Here is a 20,650-nt window from a genome sequence, read left to right as displayed (position 1 = left end):
TTCGTCCAGAGGAAATCGTGCCGAACGACGTTGAAATTTATATCCCGCATAGCGTTTTCCACGTCGAGCATACTACACACGCATCTCCTAGGAAACTCGAATAGATAGATAGATAGATAGTCAAACGTAATGAAACGGATGATGCATTTAAAAAAAAAAAATTAACGAAACGAAAAAATATTCAAATATCGGGCCGGGGGAAATAAATGAATTAAACAGATTTAACAAAAAACAATGTTGAAATTTCTTTAATTGTATTTATTTAACGTTTTTCTCCCCGGAATATGTGCATACGATTGAAATGATTCCCATTTCGGTGGATACCTAATCGAGCTCGTTAACTGGGTCACAATTTATGTAATATACACGGTTATTGTACACACATACACACACACATATATACATATATATATATAGGTTTATCGAATTGCACAGCACGAATTTCCAACAGCTTCTCATAGGCACATCGAGAGTAATAATAGCGAACGGGGTAGGGGGTGGTGGTGGTGGTGGTAGTGGTGGTGGTGATGGTTGGGGAGGGGGTGGGGAGGGCCGGACGTCGGCTGTATTACTCGAGAGATTTCCCAATCGAGTGCGATGTACGTTGGCGTGTCATTAATTCGGATTACGTATTCGCGTGTGCTTGTCTCGCGAGCACCCTTCGTCGTCTCGTTCGCAAGCTCTTCGCGCCCTTACGCCGCGAAGCCCTTGAGCTTGCGACCTCCCCACGACCTAGACCTTAATCCCTGCTTTTAAAGCGTACCCAACATCTTTTTTGGCTTCGACTTTACATTACTTGACTTTTTTCTTTCGCGAGCGCGCGCGCGCACGATTCATTAATCATCATAACAAACTACGCGATGAGATTAAAGTATAAACAAATTTTTATAGAAATGTTTAAACACTCTTATTTTAAATTGCGTTAAATTCGATACGATCAAGGATTATCGTGTTTTCTTTTTTTCTCTTTTTTTTTCCCTTTTTGCAGTGACACGCGATTTTAATTGTACGTAGTGGAAGAGAAAAATTTATTATCATGCAAGTTACCTTTTTTTTTCTTTCTTTCTTTTCTTTTCTTTTATTTTCTTTTCCTTATTTTCCCGGTGCTCTCTCTTAAATCGGTTTTTGTACAATACCATGGAGAAACAAAGGATCATTTAAAACGTCTATGGGTTCCATTAAATTTCACGGTAGGCAGCACCCCGATAAAGAGAAAGTTCGAGACTCGAAAATTAATCTCTCGTATAATAATCGGATGAACTTAGGTTCCTTTTCGTGAACTACTTGCAAGCACCAGGACTACGACGACGACGACGACGACGACGACGACGACGACGACGACGACGAAGAAGAGGAAAGAGAGAGAAACTCTCGCGGAGAGGAGACTCGCGACGAACTTTCGTCTTTGGGGGATATGTCCTTGCCTCTCTTTTGAATGAACGCCATAGTGTGCTGCCCATATAAACGCTAGAACACGCCTAACTACGACCTTCATATGGTACCCACTACGACGCTAGTCGAACTTCTCTAATCCGTGGATGCAATTTAGGATGGCATATTCTCCCTCTCTCTCTCTCTCTGTGTCTTTCTCTTTCCCTCTTTTGCTCTTTCATTTACTCTTCCAAGCCTGAAACTTTATAACTTGAATGGCAAGTTGACCGAAAGGTTACTAGGCTTCTGATTCTCGTCAAGACAAACTAAAGACTTCCACTTCCATAAATCAGAAAGAACGGGTTAGGAATGATTAATGTTTATTAAAAATTGCCTAATGCAATTAACAAAAGGTTAAATGTGAACAGAATAATATCTATTATTCGGTAAAGTTATATTTTGACAATATTAATAATAATCGAGTTTTTGATTAGTTTTAATTAAAATCCAATAACCGATTTTATCGTGTCGCTTCGTAACGATTAGTTTTTTCAATGGAAATATATGTATGGGTTTTTCTCTCTTGTGTTACTATATATTATTTAAAGTAATTTTTCTATAGTTTGATAATTGAAATTAAATGGAACAATTGGAAAGCTTACATAAGGAGGTACTTCCATTGAGGCTTAATAAACGTAAATCTCGTGCTAGGGTGTAACACAGAAGCATATATCATACGTTATCGGTAGCACGTCGGATATGCACACACATTATGTATAGTGTACACGTGCCACGTATGAAAGAGAGAGAGAGAGACCGTGTAAGATATTGCACGTTACGATTCCGATCAGGAAAATAAATACGCGATATTCGCATTGGGATTTATTATTTTTATCGTATGGCAATGTCTCACGCGAAAAATTTTTATTTTTCTATTATTTTCTAACGTTTCTTCGTCTTACTTTTATTTCTTTTGTTTTTATTTATCCTTACGACAATATCATTTTGTCTCGTTTACTAGATACTAGGGTGTATACGGTCAAAGTTAAACTGTTTGTTACTTCAAAGAGAAAAGATAGATAGAGAGAGATAGAGAGAGAGATAGATAGAAAGTGGGAAAACAAGTCATACGTGTATGGCATTTGTAATAACCAGTTTTACACGTTGTACACGTTCCGAACTATCAAAGACGAGTGCAATCTAATAACCAAGCGGACACTAACATCTACTACTACAGAACTAAAATACAGTAGTACAAAAGGCTTACTAATTGGACCCATATGTTTCCATGAATTACGACATCTTTATGATATCGGTCTCATTGATAAATTTTACTCGAAAATGAACAATAAATGCATACGATATTATTTGATTGTATTTAATAAATGATAGAAATAGTTTCAATGAATTTCATATCAATAAATTAATGGCAATCGTTCGTCTGAATTCACGCATTCGCATGATAAATAAATTCAATATTTCTCATCTCTGCGTAAATTTGTAAGTTAAAGCGATACATGGGGAAACAGAGATAGAGAGAGAGAGAGAGAGAGAGAGAGAGAGAAATAGATAGATGAAAAGATGGATATCGTCGCGAGTATTCGAAACGTAGGAGCACTCGTGGCACCGTAAACGCTAATTCATTGTAAATTTATACAATTAACCCCGGTGAAGCGTTGTTCTAGCCAATACTACTTGCTCCGTCAGTTTTCATGATGCCTTCCTCGTCGTAACCTCTACCTACCATAGTTCTCGGGTTCTCTCTTCTCTCTCTCTCTCTCTCTCTCTCTCTTACTCTCTTTCGTAAACTCCCCTTTTCAATGCTTCGCCGAGCAACTACCGCTACAATATCTGCCACCACTACTACTTCTACTACTCCTACTACGATCTAAAACCTGACCTAAGTTAACCTGAACTCCTTAAACACACTCGCTATCGCACCATGCTACGTGGGATTTCACTTTTGAAACTATACGAAACCTTACGATCTTCTGTTTCCCCTTCTTTGTCTGTTTCTTCGTTTTCTCTCTCTCTCTCTCTCTCTCTCTCTCTCTCTCTCTCCCTAACTATATTTCCCTGTTTAATGCAATAGTCGATGAATTGGTACGAGAGAGATGATGGAAAGTCGCTTCGAAAATTGCCCCTCTCTCTCTCTCTCTTTAGTATTTCAACGTTCTCTCCTTGTTTCTCGATGAACGAGACGAACGACGACTACGAGTAATTAGAAGTCCTCGCTTTTGCAATGATATCGAATCGTAACCGGTAATGTTTTGTCAAAAGATACGAAATGGTATGAATGAATAAGAGAGAAAGAGAGAGAGAGACAGTTGAAGAGAATCGTGTCGAGATCGTCTTCGTTATGCATAATTTGTTAGATATCAACGACCATTGTTCCCTCATTCAGTCAACGTCGCGTTTTCTTCCCCGACTTTCTTCTCAACGAGCTTCGTTTAACTTTAAAAAAAGAACTAAGAAAGTGAGAGAGAGAGAGAGAGAGAGGGAGAGAGAGAGAACTAGAAGGAAACGGAATACCAATTCGGTGCTCGTTTATCTTGATGTGTACGAATTAAGCAAAATAAGAGACGTAAGTGTTGGATTCTAACTGGATCTTGATTTTTCCTTGAAACGTAACAAATTACATAAAATTCTAGTGATCTCTTTCTCTCTCTCTCTCTCTCTCTCTCTCTCTCTCTCTACTTTTTCTTCTTTCTTATATTCTCTTTCTTTTTCTTTGTCTTACCGAGCATTTTAAACGATCGAAATATTTGCTTGACTTTCCAATGGTATCCCCCAACGTTTTCGCTTAGACATTCGATTATATTATTGTTATCGTTGCACGTTGTTCCTGCAAGATTTTTGTCTTGTTAAGAATATTCGACTTGTATAGCAAACGAGATGGTGTTATCCTCCCCTTTTAAATTCCCTTCGATCGTCAATACGCACGCAACAGCAGCAGCAGGCAGCAACTTTCTTCTACGCTTTCTCGATTCTCGGATTGCTACCCCCCCCGCACCCCCACACCGCCCCCGCCCTCCACCGTTTAACGAACATGTTCTCCTTCGTGAAAAAGTGTATTCCTTTCGTCGAGGCACGCACGGAGATAAGAAAGGAACGAAAAAAAAAAAAAAGAGAAAAAAAAAGGACGAAGAGATAAAAGAGAAAGAAACTTTTCGTTCGATGGAAAATCGTGGAATAATAGAAAGAAAATGGAATCGAAAGAGGAGAAAGCATTTTTCAGTAAAAGAGATTCTTACTCTCTCTCTCTCTCTCTTTCTCTCTTTCTCTTTCGGTAACGGGACGACATTTCTACGACGAGTTTGAACGAAGAGAAGGCACGCTAAAAAGTGAAGGACACGATATAAAAACGTATTTCTCACTCCGTCGAATATATATTTCTCTGAAACGTGTGTATTCCTCGATGGTATTACTTTTTCGTATCCGGTAACATCGGACTGAGATCTCTTTTTCTGCTTCCTTCCTTCCTCCTTTTTTCACATTTATATATATACATATATATATTTTTTTTTCTTTATTTTCATTAAAAATATTTTACTCGTGATTCTCGTATAAAATTTCAAGTCGTTCCCTCTATTTATCAGATAAACGAACGAAGTAGGGTGAGTCGATAATTGGTCGGACAAGAAACACCGATTCGAGTTAAAAATGTAAACGCCGCGTAGCACGAAAAAGGAAAAGAAGAAAAAAGATTCTTCGATATCAACGCAAAATATATATACATAAATATATATATATATATATATATATATATATATATATATATATANTATATATATATAAACGTTCGCGTGTAGGATTTCAATGAAAAGAATTCGCGTCCGAATTTAAAATAACTCCGGAGAGGTTTTAAAATAATCTGAAAAAATGAAACCTATGGAACGTGTACTATAGGACTTTTTTTCGTTGACCGTGTCTATCCCTTAGTTTGAATCCATTTAAAAGCCTTTTTTCACGAAAGTAAAGGATTTAAGGCTTAGCCGTGGAGAAAGAAAAATGAACAAAAATAAAGTATAGAAATTGGTTCTCGTATTGCGTGACTCTAACGACAGTTCGAGTTAGCATAACTGAATTTTCGTTGAACCGAACGTGGACCAAACGTGGTGGTTAACAATTGGAATACGAATATCCCAGGGATATACATATATGTATGACGAAGGGCCACGAAGGATCGTCCGACATATGTCTACTACAACACAGATATACATATATACATTTGCAACTAAACCTTTACTAATATTCTCTATGTATACTCAAACATTATATCCAGTTCTCTCTATCTTAAAATACATGGAAACGTAGAAATTCTTGTTCTGTTTTTCCACGTTGCTGCTACTGCTACATGCTATTCTACAACTTTTCACATTATTCTATCGAGTAGGGTGGCACAAATCGTTATTAATGGAACAACTTTGTACCCAATGGAGAAGACTTTTCAATAAGTAAGTTAATTCCCCTCCTCTCTCTTTCTCTCTTTCTCTCTCTCTCTCTCTCCTTTTTCGTTGTAAGTTATGGTCTTTCTTCTCTCTATAATAATCGATTACTTTACTGATATTATTACATTAACGAATCAATCGATTCACGTATTTTCTCTATTAATATCAATCACATTTTAACCCCTTCAACGGCACGAGCAACGTCAAAGTCGTGTTTCAAATATTTTTCAAGTTATGATTACAACGTAATACGATATTAATATTGAACGTTTCTTTTTTCATCCCCTTTTTATATACCATTTTTAATCTGCATTCTTAGGACTTATCTGCACAAAGAATAAAACTAGCTCGCGATTGGAGGATTAAATGATCGATTGAAACATTATTTTCATTATTTCCTGCCGATACTTACACTCGATCAGAATAATCTCAAATAACGGGGATAGAAAGAGAAAAGTGAGTGGAGAGGAGAGGAGAGGAGAGATGGGGGAAGAAAAAGAAAAAAAAAAATTTGCAGGGAATCGAGACGATTTCCCGTCTCGGTGCTCATCGCAGATAGAAGGACACCTGGGGCCCTTCGTTACACATTCAACGGACCGCAAAAGTATCCGCTCGCAGATTGGATTTTCCATACGACGCGACGCACGTGTATACCTCTCTCTCTTTCTCTTTTTTTTTTCTCTTTTACACAGACTCGAAACAGTTCATCGAAGCATGGGCCAACGAAAGAAAAAAGAAAGAAGAATGATATGACCCTTCTGACAGAATAAAAGAAAAGAGGGTTGAAAAAAAAAAGTAACAAGCAACAGTATAAAGGAAAAGCAAAAGCAAAAGCAAATTTTAACCATCCTATCTCTCATCTCACAATCTTTCACTTCCTATTTCATATTATTCATTATTTTGTTTTTTTTTCGTATTATTCGTGCTAAAAACATTTTCGATTTGTCACTCGATAATTTATATGAATTATATTAAAACACTCGGTTGTTGTTATCAATTGATAACAAAAACACGCACGAATTATTGACGATCAGTAATTCGTAGGAAAAAAAAAACAAACAAACGATACCTTTTATTTTTACCGATCGTATTTCCTATTTTAAATTCTTTAACAATTGATAACGCAGTATCTTTTAACGACACCCCCTACTGACAATAATTTATAATCCTATATATATATTTGATCCTACAAAATAAATATAAATAATATTTGAAATTGGAAATTTATTAATTGAGAAGAAAGCTGATGAAATATTTGTAGAGGTGGAAAAACGTCAGATGGGGGGGTTGGGAAAGTGACAGGAAATTTGGATCGTATACCGATACACACGGGGGTAACAATTTATGTACATTCTGCCCAGCGAACTGTACCTGTTCATAAAAGCGGCAGCCACTTTTCCTCTCATACGGGCTATCGCGTTTCCGCAGGACTGAACGAAAAGCCACCTTAATACCATCATAACGAAACCGTCAATCGTGACTCACAACCGCATCTAATGCGATATACGTTAAAACGTGCGTAGGAAAATAAGTGTTAACGGGGAACACTAATCCAAAGGGGAGAAAGAGGAAGTGAAAGATATATATATACGTGTGTGTGAGTGTTAAATCTTGTAAAATGTTTCGATGGAATTGTTGCACACGTCTCTGCGTTTACGATAATAAAAATTCCGTTATTGAAAAGGAAAGTCTGGTTAAGCGAAGATAAAGTCTCGGTGTATTGAAAAATAACTCGAGTATCGAGTTAACTTTTCGCGAAATTTGTCTTCGCAACACATATCATTGTTCACCATTTTTACCAAATGTTCAATGCCTCGTCACGCGGAAAACTCGGTGAAACTTATTTTTTTCTTCCTTCTTCTTCTTCTTCTTCTTCCATATTTTTCCAATTAATCGAGTCGGCAATCGAAGGATTTATGATTTCGTTGCATCCAAGCGTGAGTGGAACTTGGAAATGATATCCCAAGAGAAATAAAAAGAGAGAGAAAGAAAGAGAGAAAGGGATAATCTTCTACTTAGGGTTAAACGGTTGTGTCCCTTTTTTACGTGTGTTTATGGCAGAAAATAAATCATGGATATATTTTTTCCTTTTATTGTTTCTCTGTTGCTGATGATCTTAATCAAGTATCACAAAATGGGATATATTCATCGATCATTTATGCGTTTTCACATTAAAAAGAAATTATTTTTACTTACAATTTGTGTATATGTACTATAATTCCTTCGATTATGAATTGCATTCGAAATTATTATTATAGATAAATAACATCTTGAAAATTTTCGATATTTTTTTCCCCTCAAGTAAAACGCGATTCCGACGTGATGTTGGGTGCGGGAATTTATTTCGAAAAAGGGGTCGTTGATTTCAAAGAATCAAGCAGATAGAGGAAGGAAGGAAGGATCCAAGGACGAAGCTGAAAAAGCCGCAATAGGGGGTGCGTAAAGTTCAGTGGGTCAAACGATGAGACCTCGGTGAATAGGAGACACAAGTGAGAGAGACAGAGATGGTAAACCGAACGTAAGTGGAGTGTGTAACGCCACTAAAATAGTCGCATATCCGTTCCGGATTTACGCGAAACCAGTGAATTTCTCGAGGACGTGCTAAGCGGCTGGATTAGCGATTAACGATCCCCACGTTTACGGTTTTGTCCCACAAAATAGAAGAGAAGAAGGGAGTCAAAGAGAAAGACAAAAAGAGAGAGAGAGAGAATAAGGTATATCAATTAACTCGATTCCTTGATATTAAAATGATGAATGAAAATTTTTATTAGGAAGAATAACAAATTTATGATTACACATTACAAATAAATATTACATTTATTAATAATAAAACCCCGAATCTCTCTCTCAATATTTATATTTGATAGAATAATATAAGTATGACGATATCGAAAAATTGGAAATATCGCGTCAATCGAAAATACAGCAAGCATCTACGCATTTTTTCTCGTGTCACCATCATCCCGGGTATCCGCAGTGCCGTTGTTGGCTACTTTCCAAAATCCCGGAGGTCACGCGCATATTTTCTCTCCCTCTCTCTCTCTCTCTCTCTCTCTCTCTCTCTCCCTTTTTCTCCCTGGTTCAGTCTATATCTCGCATTTTGTAAATTGGGGTTAGTTGAACAGTCCCTCGACGCATCTTCTACTCCCTTTCCTTTTTACTACAGCAATCATTTGTTTCCTTAAATTATTCGTTTCCTATTTCCCTTTTTTTGTTTATTTTGTTACCGTTTATTTGTATATTTAATCTACATAATCGTTCTTATAATATTTTATAAATTATTGTCTTTTTAATTACTCTCTCTTTTTCTGCACGAGTTCTAGTTACTTTTTTTTTCGAATGGATCATCAATCCATTTCAATAACCGTGCCCATAGTTGCATGACTTTAACAATCCGACGTGACTAGATCGTTGACTATTCTGTCATTTATTTTATAACTTTTAACGAGAAAAAGAAAAAATTCCCCGGAATAAATGAAAATCGAGAAGTATTCGAAAATTTTGACTGAGACGTTCCAACGAGATTCGCTGATCTCCTTTCCCGCGAGAGAAAAAAAAGAAAAAAAAAAAGGCACAGTCCGTTTTTTCTATTTGATAAACCTTCTCTCTACCAACCACCCCCGCCCCCCTGATTCTACCTGTCTTCCGTAAAACCAACGCGCATCTTTTCCTTTATCGGAATGGGATTTTCCCAAGGATTTATGAAACTGGTTGGATGAAAACTATCCATCTCTTCGGAAACCCGACAAACGCAACACTAACGCGATAACGTCCTCGAAATAGTCCCGTTTTTATCTGTGAACGTTTCGATAACTTTCCGTCATCGTCATCTTCGACGTCACCGCGACTCGTCTTTTTTCTTTTCTCTTTTTTCTTTTTTTTCCTTTTTTTGATTCATTTCGAATCATCGATCGAAAATAAAAATGCGCGCACCTCTTCGTTTGCTCTAATCTCTCTCTCGCGAAAATATTATGAATTGAAATAATAAAAAGAAAAAGGTTAAAATGTGTAGGAGGAAAAATCGTCGGGAATTTTTCGAAAGTAAAACAAAAAGAAAAATGTATTTCCCATTGAAAAGTGCATTAACGAACGTTGGAAAGCTGCTCGCTTCTATCCCCTTGCTTTGTGCATATAAAAAATTCTTTGTCTAATAGATATTATTATACTAGAGATCTTAATGAGCACCCCTACCGAAAAGTTTTACTACTTTCACGATGATATTCGAGCATCTTTTTCTTTCTCTCTTCTTTCTTTTATACTCCACATCAAAAGCATTTTTTAACAAGATATAAAAATCCGTTGATCATTCTCAAATATTTTGTTCTTCTCGTCTCTCTTAAACATTCGAAGAACAATTTAATGAATTTGTTATCCTTTAAACAACAGTACTTTAGTTATTTTCCTTTTTTAACTATTTTCGAACGTCATTTCCATACCTCGTTTATCCATCTTTTCTCTTCTCTCGTTCACTTATATCATGCTTACATGTATGCAAGTATTTATTGTATATATATATTACATATACACTTATATACACTTATATATATATTTATGCATAATACAGGTTGCACGTTTATACGATATTTCGACGATAATTTAAACGAATCTTCTCGTTATTTCCAATACCATTGGTATTTCACCCCCCCCCCCATCGAATCTCATATACGCGCTCTTAAAAAGGTATGCATTACGAAAAGAAAGAAAGAAAGAAAGAAAGAAAAAGAAGAAGAAGAAGAAGAGAATAGATCTGGAAAAGGAAGTTTATCGAGAAAATTTATTGAATCAATATACAAGTTCAAGCTCAAAACTATTAGAACTTTTTTGCTTTTTATTTTTATTTTTGAAAAAGAAAAAACTGGTGTTGTACTTTCCGAAGTGAGAAAATATTGTCCGAAGAGAGAGAGAGAGGAAAAAAACATCGAACGAAACGAAAAAAAAAAAAAGAAAACACGTATTCGAACGATTTATCGCGAACAAAACTATTGGATACCGAACAAAACAGGGTGGATAGGGAAAGTTGTGTATTGTATTCGACGAAAACTCAACGATCATCCCTCGTTTCATAATGCGACGAAATGGAAAGAACTTTTCTTTTTGTTTTTTTTTTCTCTCTTCCCCCTCCTCCCCCCCCCCTTCGGGCAAGATCAATTTAATGCGCATCGAAAACGATCTCTACGATTCGTTCGATCGGAATGAAGGATAATAGGATTTCTGATAAGCGTCGATACATTATCGGGCAAACGGTCAAATCCCATGCTCTAGTAAACGAAAATGGGGTTGCACCTATGCAAAAAAAAATACTTGGACAAAAAGTCAAACGAAAGAAAAAAGCAAATCGAATTACTCTTTTTGATTATATTTTATTTTACTTTACTTTACTTTTTTTTTATACCTTTGGTCAATTATTTTTCGAAATGTAGAGACAAAATATTGAGGATAAGTAGCGGATATAAGTGGAACATTTCGCAGGATGGCTTTAAATGTCATTAATTAGCGGTCAAGCTGCTAAATAGCCAGTAGGTAACAGAATGAACCGACTGGTCTACCAATTAAACCTTTCTAATCTCGATCGTCACGGTTTCCGCCGAATCTCCACTTAAGCCTTAGCGGACCTCAAACTGGTCCTTTCTAATCCTTGTTATCGTGTTAGTACAGCGCGTATCCGTTCTCGACGAAATTATATGGAAATTCATTGCATCATTGTAAAATTAAGCTCATTAGTTAGTTTTGACGTAACAAACGGTAAGGATTGCCCGTTGTTAGATAAGATTAAATCGTTCGATCGTAAACTTCCTACTTACGTTTCACGTATAAAAAAAAAAAAGAAAAGAAAAAAAAAAGAAGACAAGAATTATATTCGAGAATTGTTGAAAAAATAATTTCCAATGTAAATGAAAATAAACTGTGTGTAACGAAATAATTAATCAAATGAAAGGATCATTAATTAAGGTGAACGAATCTATGGTTTTCCTTTTCAAATGACAATAATTTCTTTGAACATTATGCTTAGAGAGAAAGAGAACAAGAGTGAGAGAGTGAGAGAAAGAGAGAGTCATCTCAAAGATAACGATGAAAAATAGAAAGATAATTGGAGCTTTCCTCGGGGAAGACAGACAACGAAATATTTATAATACCTCGGGGACTTTGTTCGTCGAGCAACTGAAAGAAAAGGAAAAATCCCCAAAGAAAAAAGAAAAAAGAAAAAAAAGAAAACAAAAAAAAAAAGAAAAATCGACAAACTTATTCGCGGGTACTTGCTCGGTCAGTAATTATGAATCCACATTGCGGTAGGTAATTTACTTGGCGATAATTACTTGCCAGTCGACGCGATGCGCCGTAATTTTCGCTGGCAGACAGAACGCACTCCTCCTTCCATACTTCGTCTACCCTTTCTCGACCCTCCAACCCTTCGCGGCACCACGTCAGCCGTCTACGTTTAACCGTAACTCTCAGCTAGCACAACTACTACCACCTACGTATTTTCCTACCTACCTACCTACCTACCTACCTACCTACATACCTACCTACCTTCTGTTTAGAGATTTATTTCACGGGTTGCATTCGGTGCATAACGTATGCGGCTGCTCTTAAACTCGATTTCCAGACGTGCTACGTCGAAACGAAACCGGTGTTCCGAGCAAAAGCCCCAATATCCGTATCGTATCGTTTTCGTTGTTTGTCTTCTTCTAACTTCCTTTTTTTCTCCTCACCTCTTCCTTCCCTCCCTTCTTCTCTCTCTCTCTCTTTCTTTCTCTTTTTCACGCTTTCTCCATAAATTCACGGTGAATGTAATTTACGAACATAGCTTAGTACGAACAAACGATGCATCATTTCCATATTCGAACGTTGTTCCTACATTTGATTTATTCGTATAAATTTATCTCGTTAATGATACCCCCCCCCCCCCCCCGCTCCCCCCAAACGCGATATCAATTACGATATTTTTCCTACCGAGATAATTAAGCTTTATAGATAATTGAAATGGATCGATCTTTCTCGCGTAGAAATACACACATACGTACACACATACACATACGCGTGCGTACGTGACTTTTTTTATGATAATCCGTGAGAAAAAATTGCTTACGGAAGAAAGAAAAGCGATATTGCTAAGGGTCATTCTCTATGATTCCTTTTAGCTCGTAAAAGTACTTACGACGAGTGTGTATATAAAAGAATGCTTCCTTTCATAGCTGGTTTCTCTATGATCACAAATATATATTCCATTTTCGTCTCTTTTCGTTACTTGTCCGAGCGTGACGGTGATTTTCTTGGTCGCAAAGCGTCTGGCTAAGTACGTTTGATTGTAACCTGCCTGGCCAGGTTTAAGGCTGATTTACGGTCAAATGTACGATCCTACTACCCCCATGGTGGTTTCTAGTACACGTGAGCTGACTATGTCGAGATCCCATTCTCAATGTGTTAAACCACATTGGCGTTAAACCACCACCTTTTTTCTCTTCTCTTCTACTCTTAACCTCTCTTTCTTTCTTTCTTTCTTTCTTTCTTTCCTTTTCTTTTTGCTTTTTTCCTCCTTCCTTCATTTCTATTGTAAATGGAAAGAATCTTATCGATGTGTACGTGCGGAAATACCACGACTTTTTTTCTCTATTTTTTTTTTTTCTTTTCCTTTCCTTTCCTTTTTCTACTACTTTCTTTCTCTTGGGTTGTATTCCTGTGATGGAATCGAACGGTTCGACGATCTCTTCGAATGAGAGAACAATAAGAAGCAAGAACAAGAGAGAAAGAGAGAGAGAGAGAAAGAGAGTACATCGACGGAGGAAAGAAAAAGAAGAAACCGAGACAATTAGACGAACGATCGAACTCTCCCTCTCTCTCTCTCTCTCTCTCTCTCTTTCTCTTTAAGGGGCTCATCCCGATACGACATGAACAAGCCCCGGCCGTTGGATTCTCGAAGGGTATTCGATTTGTCGCTGAACGTGAAATTAAATGACCCCGATGCTCGTGAAGGAGTCAAGCAAATAGTAGGTGTACTAGGGGGAGAAAAGTAGAAAAAGAAAACCTCGAGGAAAACAATCGTGTTCGAAGGAAATCGCGTGGGCGTCGAACCAGCTAAGAATTTCTCTCGTACTTCTTTATTTTTTTTTTTTTCTTTTCTTCTCTTTTCTTTGTTCCCCCTTACAGAGAGCACTCGTACTCTTCTTTTTTTCTTTCTCGAAACTGCATCGTATTAATTTTGTCGGGAAAGGGGGCGGAGAGGGGGAGTGGGAGGGGGAAAGATCTCTTTGATGAAACATCGATTTACACCTTTGCTTTTACCTTTCGTAAATTCGTAATGAAAAAAATGTCGTCGCAAATTTAAAAATAAAATTAATCTCGATAATATATCCATGCTGATAATCTAACTATAAATAGATATATGTGTGGGAAATAGACTATAATATATATAGTTGAAATTTTGTTTCAATAATATTTAAGGATAATAAAGAAGACGGGAAACTACAATTTGTGAAATTGTGTTAGAGAGAAACACGTATACACATACATTCTCATAGGATACACGAATACTGTTGTTATATCCAATAGCAGGTAAAACCTTATCTCTACCACCATACGTTTCAGTCAGGGCTCTGTTCAATCTCAATAGGAAGAGTCTCGTAGATCGTCGTTCCTTTCTAATTTGTCGATATTAATGATAAGACCCCCCCCCCTCGCCCCCATCCCGCCCACCCGCCTTTTCCTCCCCGAACGACGATATAACTTTACGAGGGGCCTTGAAACGCACACAACGCTGTTGTGTCCTTACGGAAAATCGAAGACAATCGTTTCCACTTTGTATCTCGTTGCAAGTAAAGTGGAATAAACGATACAAGAGAAAGAAGGGCCGAAAGAATAAAAGGGATGATCGTAAGTGATTCGATATATCGTAGTATAACACCAATTCTTTCTTTCGAAGTGGGGCAACAAAATTTGTCTCTAAAGAAGAAGAAGAAGAAGAAGAAGAAGAAGAAGAAGAAGAAAATGAAACCGCCTTAGCCATATCTTTCGTTTTAAACTTTCCGACGATTCTTTTTTCTCTCTTTCTCTCTTACTCGTGAAGAATGCTAGGAACGTCATCGGGTATGGAATCTCGCAGACTACGAAAAAGAAAAAAAAGTAGAAGAAGGGTATATAGGAACTGACAATTAAGCAGGAACGGAATAGGAGTGGAATAAACGACGAGTAGGTTGAATGAGGAAGAGACAGTGAGAGAAAGAGAGAAGTAAAATAAAAAAGGAAGATGGAGGCTACGAGTGGATGCGACGATCTGGATTCAGGCCCCCTCCCCTCCCCTCCCATAGCCCCCCCCCCCACGGTCGAAGGCTCGCACTATAAAGTTGCTCTTAAAGTATTCCCATATCGCTCGGGAAAGCCAGCCTCGGTATGCCAATATAGTGCCAGCACACCCTTTGTCATCGTTCTCATTCCCGAACGTGCCTCGCTGGCAACTCCATTCCTGGCCCTTGTTTTCTCCTTCATTCAAGAATGAGAGATAGAAATATATATATATATATAGAGAGAGAGAGAGAGAGAGAGAATATATTCCCATCGTCATCGAAGAAGGACTACACGACGATGACCCCCCCCCCCTTTTCAACCCTATCGATCTGATGCGTGATGGTATGTCCTCCGCGTGCCAATGCAGATAATTGACCGCACCGATAACGATCGTCGTCATCAGTTGTCTCCCCCGATATATAATACTATATTCCTTCCTGATAATTTCAAGGTAATTCTTGGGTAACGATTACTTCTCCTTTTGAATTCGATCCGATCCGATCCGATCAAAATTGTCGATAATTCGAGATCTCGTTGAAATGATTTCCATCCGAAGAGTAAACGTTCCATACGATTATACGATTCACGATGATCGTAACATTAATATTCAGTATTATTAACCGAAAGCAAGAATTAGCAAGACCGTATCGTCGTTCGGTAACGTCGTCGACTTGTCGCCGTTAGCAAGTATAATTATGGGAATAGGTTCATTTCTATTTCACATACAATTAACCTAGACTAAATTGGAACGTAGCAACAACGGGTTGGTTGGTTGGTTGGTTGGCTGGCTGGCTGGCTGTTCTGGCTGGCCTTGTTCAGAACATTGCGTTCGATATCAACGAACCGTTAAACGGCTCGGTTCCTATGTCGGATTGTAAGTTAAATAACATTTACTTATCCGTATATAACGTTAATGTTTTAAAGAAATGCAGTCGGACGAATATATTTGTCTATTTAATAAAACGATCTGTTTAATATATTTCTAATTAGATTTACGAAGTGTGACAGATAAAAATTTGGATGATATGATCATTAAATTAGTATCTAATGGCATACATTTTCTCGCTTTTCCATACCTAACATTGTCTTATGACGTAGAAATAGTGAAATAGAGTGTTTCAAGGCACGGAAGGATGCGGAAATGCAACCACGTTGGGTTACGCGAGAAACCGGATTTGGAAATGTCGGAATAACATACGTATTCGTTGAAATAGCTTGGTTACACTTATATATGTATATAAATTGTATATGTATCCAGATGTATAGCATATCTATATACATAAACAGATAGCATGGCGTTAGATTCCATGCTCAAATCGTTACTCGTAACTCATGAGATCTCGACGGTTTATCCTGTGGCCGCTCGTTTGCCGTTCATGCGAATATACGTTATGGAATATAGTCCCCTAAGGCTTTTATACGGCACGCAGAAAAGATGTGTTAGAGTGATTCAAAGAGAATCAACGTGACACCATAGAATTTGACGTCTTTCTTAAACGAACGATTTTTCAACGATGATTTTTTCCAACCCCATTGTAGATTAACGTAATCATGACTATCAGATTATACTTACGTTCACAATTAATTATACTATCATACTAGAATTTATTTCGGTCACTTATGTTATCTTAATTAAACCGATGTATTTTAATTAATGATGATACATACGTGTACGTGCTTTTTTTCTCTTGATTATAGAAGTTAATAGATGAAAATGAAAAAAAAAATAAACGATTATACGAGATATCGTATCTTACGTAAATAACGCTTCCGCACGAGTCGTACGAGTTAAGAATAGTTTTGCAATTGTTAATGATAAGCTCATTTATAAGGCTAAAAGTCAGGCAGAAGTAAGTAGTTTGCGTGCGTAAGTTGAAACGAACGGAACTAACGCGTCGTTGGTGGTACACGTCATCGCGATAACACAAGTACTGGATATTGCATTAACCGTGACGAACAATAGCATACCGATCGTTTGTGCCAATAGGCAAAGTCCAACCGGAATCAAACCCATTGTTTGACGAACGCAAAACCACCGTAGACGAATCTCCTCGCAAATGTTCCTACGTACGTATATAATACATAATACATATATCTATGATTCTATATGTATGTACATTCAGCTTAGAATACGATTCCAATCCAATATCAATAGTTTGAGAGGACCTAAAACGATTACACCTGACTTCTCACTTATTGTTAAAATCATACGCGTTTACGATGTGTAACAGTTAAAGTTCATTAAGAATCAAGCATTAACCGAGGAATCGTCATATGTTCAAATCCTTTGTTACCATCTCTCCCGGGCGATATTTAATCCGAGAATCTCGAGTTGTCTTATCTGCTTTGAGTATAATTACTCATCTGAACGAGGAAGTTTGCTTAGTGGGAAGATCGGGTTAAAGGAAAGAGGATTAGAGGAAAGAAACTTTCGAAGATGGAAGATAAACCGAACAAGTTTTCATTATATACAAAATATCTAGTGAGCCATATGTATAAAAGTTAAAATAATAATAATTATATGAAAAAGTGTGTGTGTATATATATATAATATATATATTTTCTTTTCTTAATCGTTATATCTTTAAGTTTTCAAGTCGAATCGAAGAAGAGACTTCGTATTACAATTAACAGTCGTATTGCGTTAAATTAGATCGATGAAGGAATAACATCTGTTACCAATTGCGAAACACGTACACCTGCTGCATGATCGCTCGAACATGTCGTATACACGCGAGCTCAGCAACATATGTACGTACAAGTCAATGTACGTACACAATCAAAAGGAGAGAAACACACCGTCTAAAGGAAAAGACAGATACGGAAACTCGTTTCATTCATTCTATGTTAAACATCGCGAAGGTTAGACTATCCAGACTATACCGAATAGCTTCCGAAAGTTACACTTTCTGGACAATGAAAGAGGGGAAAATTCAGACGACTTCCTGGCAAACTTCTCCGCGTTGGGTCACTCTACCTGTTCGCTCAACGAGCCCACTACAGAACAAGCTTTGCATTATCACATTGACTGTTAAACTAAACTTCCATAAATTCATGACATTTATCTAATATATCTTATAACTTTTTGGTAGATTAAATATACGAGAAAATTCATTTATATATATAATATTTACGTTAGATTTAAAATTTATTGGACAGAATACTTTTTGTACATGAAATTTTAGCAAGTTTTTGAATAGCATTGACTCCAATTTTTACAACGCTGCTGTATTCAATCAGTTCGCGTATTATAAAAAAGAACTATTATTACACTGTTTGATATTTCTTTTTTTCGCATGTTTCACGTAAATTTTCGTATTATTCAATAGAAATGACATCTCGAACAGATTTGATCCAATTGAAATGAAACTCGTAGGTATTAATTAATTTTAAAATCAAACGATGTAATACGAAACAGATTTTGTAGAAAATTTTATTGGATTTTTTATTTATAGTATCATCGAAAAGTCGGAAATGTTGAAAGGTCAATGATAATTACTCAATTTTCTTTTTTTCGACATGAATGCGCGAATAACGATCGATCAATTTGAAATATGACGAAATAAAAGGGACGAGTATCGTAAATTTTCAACAGTACTCTAAGAACAAATACGCATCGATAAATTTCTTAGGCTCCTCTCTCTCTCTCTCTCTCTCTCGTAGCTGTATAGTAACAAATGTTTATGGACGATATTACGATGGAGAGAATAAGAGCAAAAGAAGAGTAAAAATAAAACGAACGAACGAACGAAAGAGAAAGATAATGGTGGAAAAGGGCATGGAAAGTCTCGTAGTTGAAAGCTTGGGACACAAGTTGTACCTCGTGACTGATGCATGGAAAGGCTTGATAAATCGGTCGAAACTCATTGCTGTTTCGAGAATAAAGGGCTTGTGGGTGATATATCTATATAGTATAGACAGATATATATATATGTAATGACTTAGACAGGAGGATCAACAGAGACAGAGAAACATGAACGAAATGAGTGAGATTTGGGCTCGATCGTATGGTTGGGAACTAGAGAAGGGCATACAATGAACTTACACTAGATGACGATGGTTAAAAAGAGGGTGAGTAAGGTCGGACAACCACGATGGCATAATGCAGAGCTAGCAAAAGGGCTATATAGTACGCGTGCAATAATGCCAAGTACATCAAATAGAAATATAGCAACAATCTGAAAGAGAGAGAGAGAGAGAGAGAGAGAGAGAGAGAGAGAGAGAGAGAGAAGGCAAAGTCCTTTCGACGAACCTTCGGCTTTGATAGCTCGCGATCGACCTCCTCCAGTTAATGGGTCGAAGGTCGCAAGCCCTATTAACTAGGAACCGCGAGTAGTTCGGGTAGCAAGTAGACCCTATAAATTATATCGCTCGTTAAGTGAACCCCGCACGTGAGAATATTCCTTAATGGCTTCTCTTCCCTCTTCTACTCTTTCACCCCTCACCCTATCCCTTTCTCGCCCCCTTTTTCTCTCTCTCTCTCTATATATATATATATATATATATATATGGAATGCGTACACTTTTCGCACAGCCGTTAATTGCAATTTCCTAGGACGCTAGTTTCAAAGTCGATTTTTATCCAAATCAACGATAAGATTTTCTTCTGATACTTTCCAACTTAAGCTGACCTACTATTTTATTTAAAATCCACTTGTGATATTTGAAAAAGATCATTTAATAGGCATGCCTATGTATACCTTGAAAAAAGGAAAAAACGAAATATAAAATAAAAAATAAAAAAAAAAACAAAGTTCAGGTGGAAAGTAATATATTTTTCTCTACTCTTATAATCAAAAGACACCGATACATATATTAAAAAACGAACTGTTAAGTAAAACATTTAGAATGGTTCATATGTAACCTACATATATACATATAATTCTCGTACATTATTCGTACATATGTAAGTAAAACTTACATACATGGATATCGTTGACGGTCCTCTGAGAAATAGAAAGGAATGCAGAAGGAAGAAGAAGAAGAAGAAGAAGAAGGAAAAGAGGAAGGAGGAGGAGGAGGAGGAGGAGGAGGAAGAGGAAAAGGAAGAGGAGAAAGAGAGGGGGATCGTGAAAGTATGGAAGGGGGAGTCGAAGATTTTTCTAGCCCTCTCCGACCGGCGCGTAGACTCCCTTTCAACCCCTCCGTACCAGTAGACTCCCACCCTCCTCGTAACAGGAGCACGCCCACTGTAAAGAGCCCTATGGTAGGAGTTAGAACCGTTTGCGTGAGGTGGAGCGACGATAGTAGTGGTTCCTAGTAGTATTACTAGCAGTGGTGGTGGTAGTGGTGGTGGTGGTGGTGGTGGTGGTGGTGGTGGTGGTAGTAGTAGTGCTAGATGGAAGTGGTAGTTTCGATGCTGCCAGTGAAGTCTGACCGATACGGCGCCAGTACTACTGTCGCCACCATCACGAGCGCAGGCACAAGACGCCATGGACATACTGGGTATGTCCTTCGACTTTAAGCACGAGCATGCACTTTATATTTTCTTATTATATATCAACACACGCGTTTTCTTTATATTTATATTTTTTTATTTTTATTATTAT

General features: G+C 37.3%; 1 protein-coding gene across 3 annotated transcripts in view; it reads left to right on the top strand.

Annotated features, from left to right (window-relative positions):
• Positions 1-20,650, top strand: part of LOC106784076 (complexin) — a 231,614-nt gene that overhangs the window by 166,246 nt on the left and 44,718 nt on the right. The window contains exon 1 of one of the 3 annotated variants that reach the window (XM_014743195.1): positions 20,447-20,546. The exons of the other annotated variants lie outside the window; for them this stretch is intronic. Coding sequence (XP_014598681.1) covers positions 20,534-20,546 — 13 coding nt within the window. The 5' untranslated portion in view covers positions 20,447-20,533. Of the gene's footprint in view, positions 1-20,446; positions 20,547-20,650 lie in introns of those variants that run through there. 3 annotated transcript variants of the gene reach the window in all.

The sequence above is a fragment of the Polistes canadensis genome, unplaced genomic scaffold (genome assembly GCF_001313835.1).
Source record: "Polistes canadensis isolate GaletaPanama2010 unplaced genomic scaffold, ASM131383v1 scaffold_30, whole genome shotgun sequence".
In the NCBI taxonomy this organism is placed as follows: domain Eukaryota; kingdom Metazoa; phylum Arthropoda; class Insecta; order Hymenoptera; family Vespidae; genus Polistes; species Polistes canadensis.
Note: the sequence above shows the minus strand (reverse complement) of the source record. Positions and strands in the feature narration are given on the sequence as shown.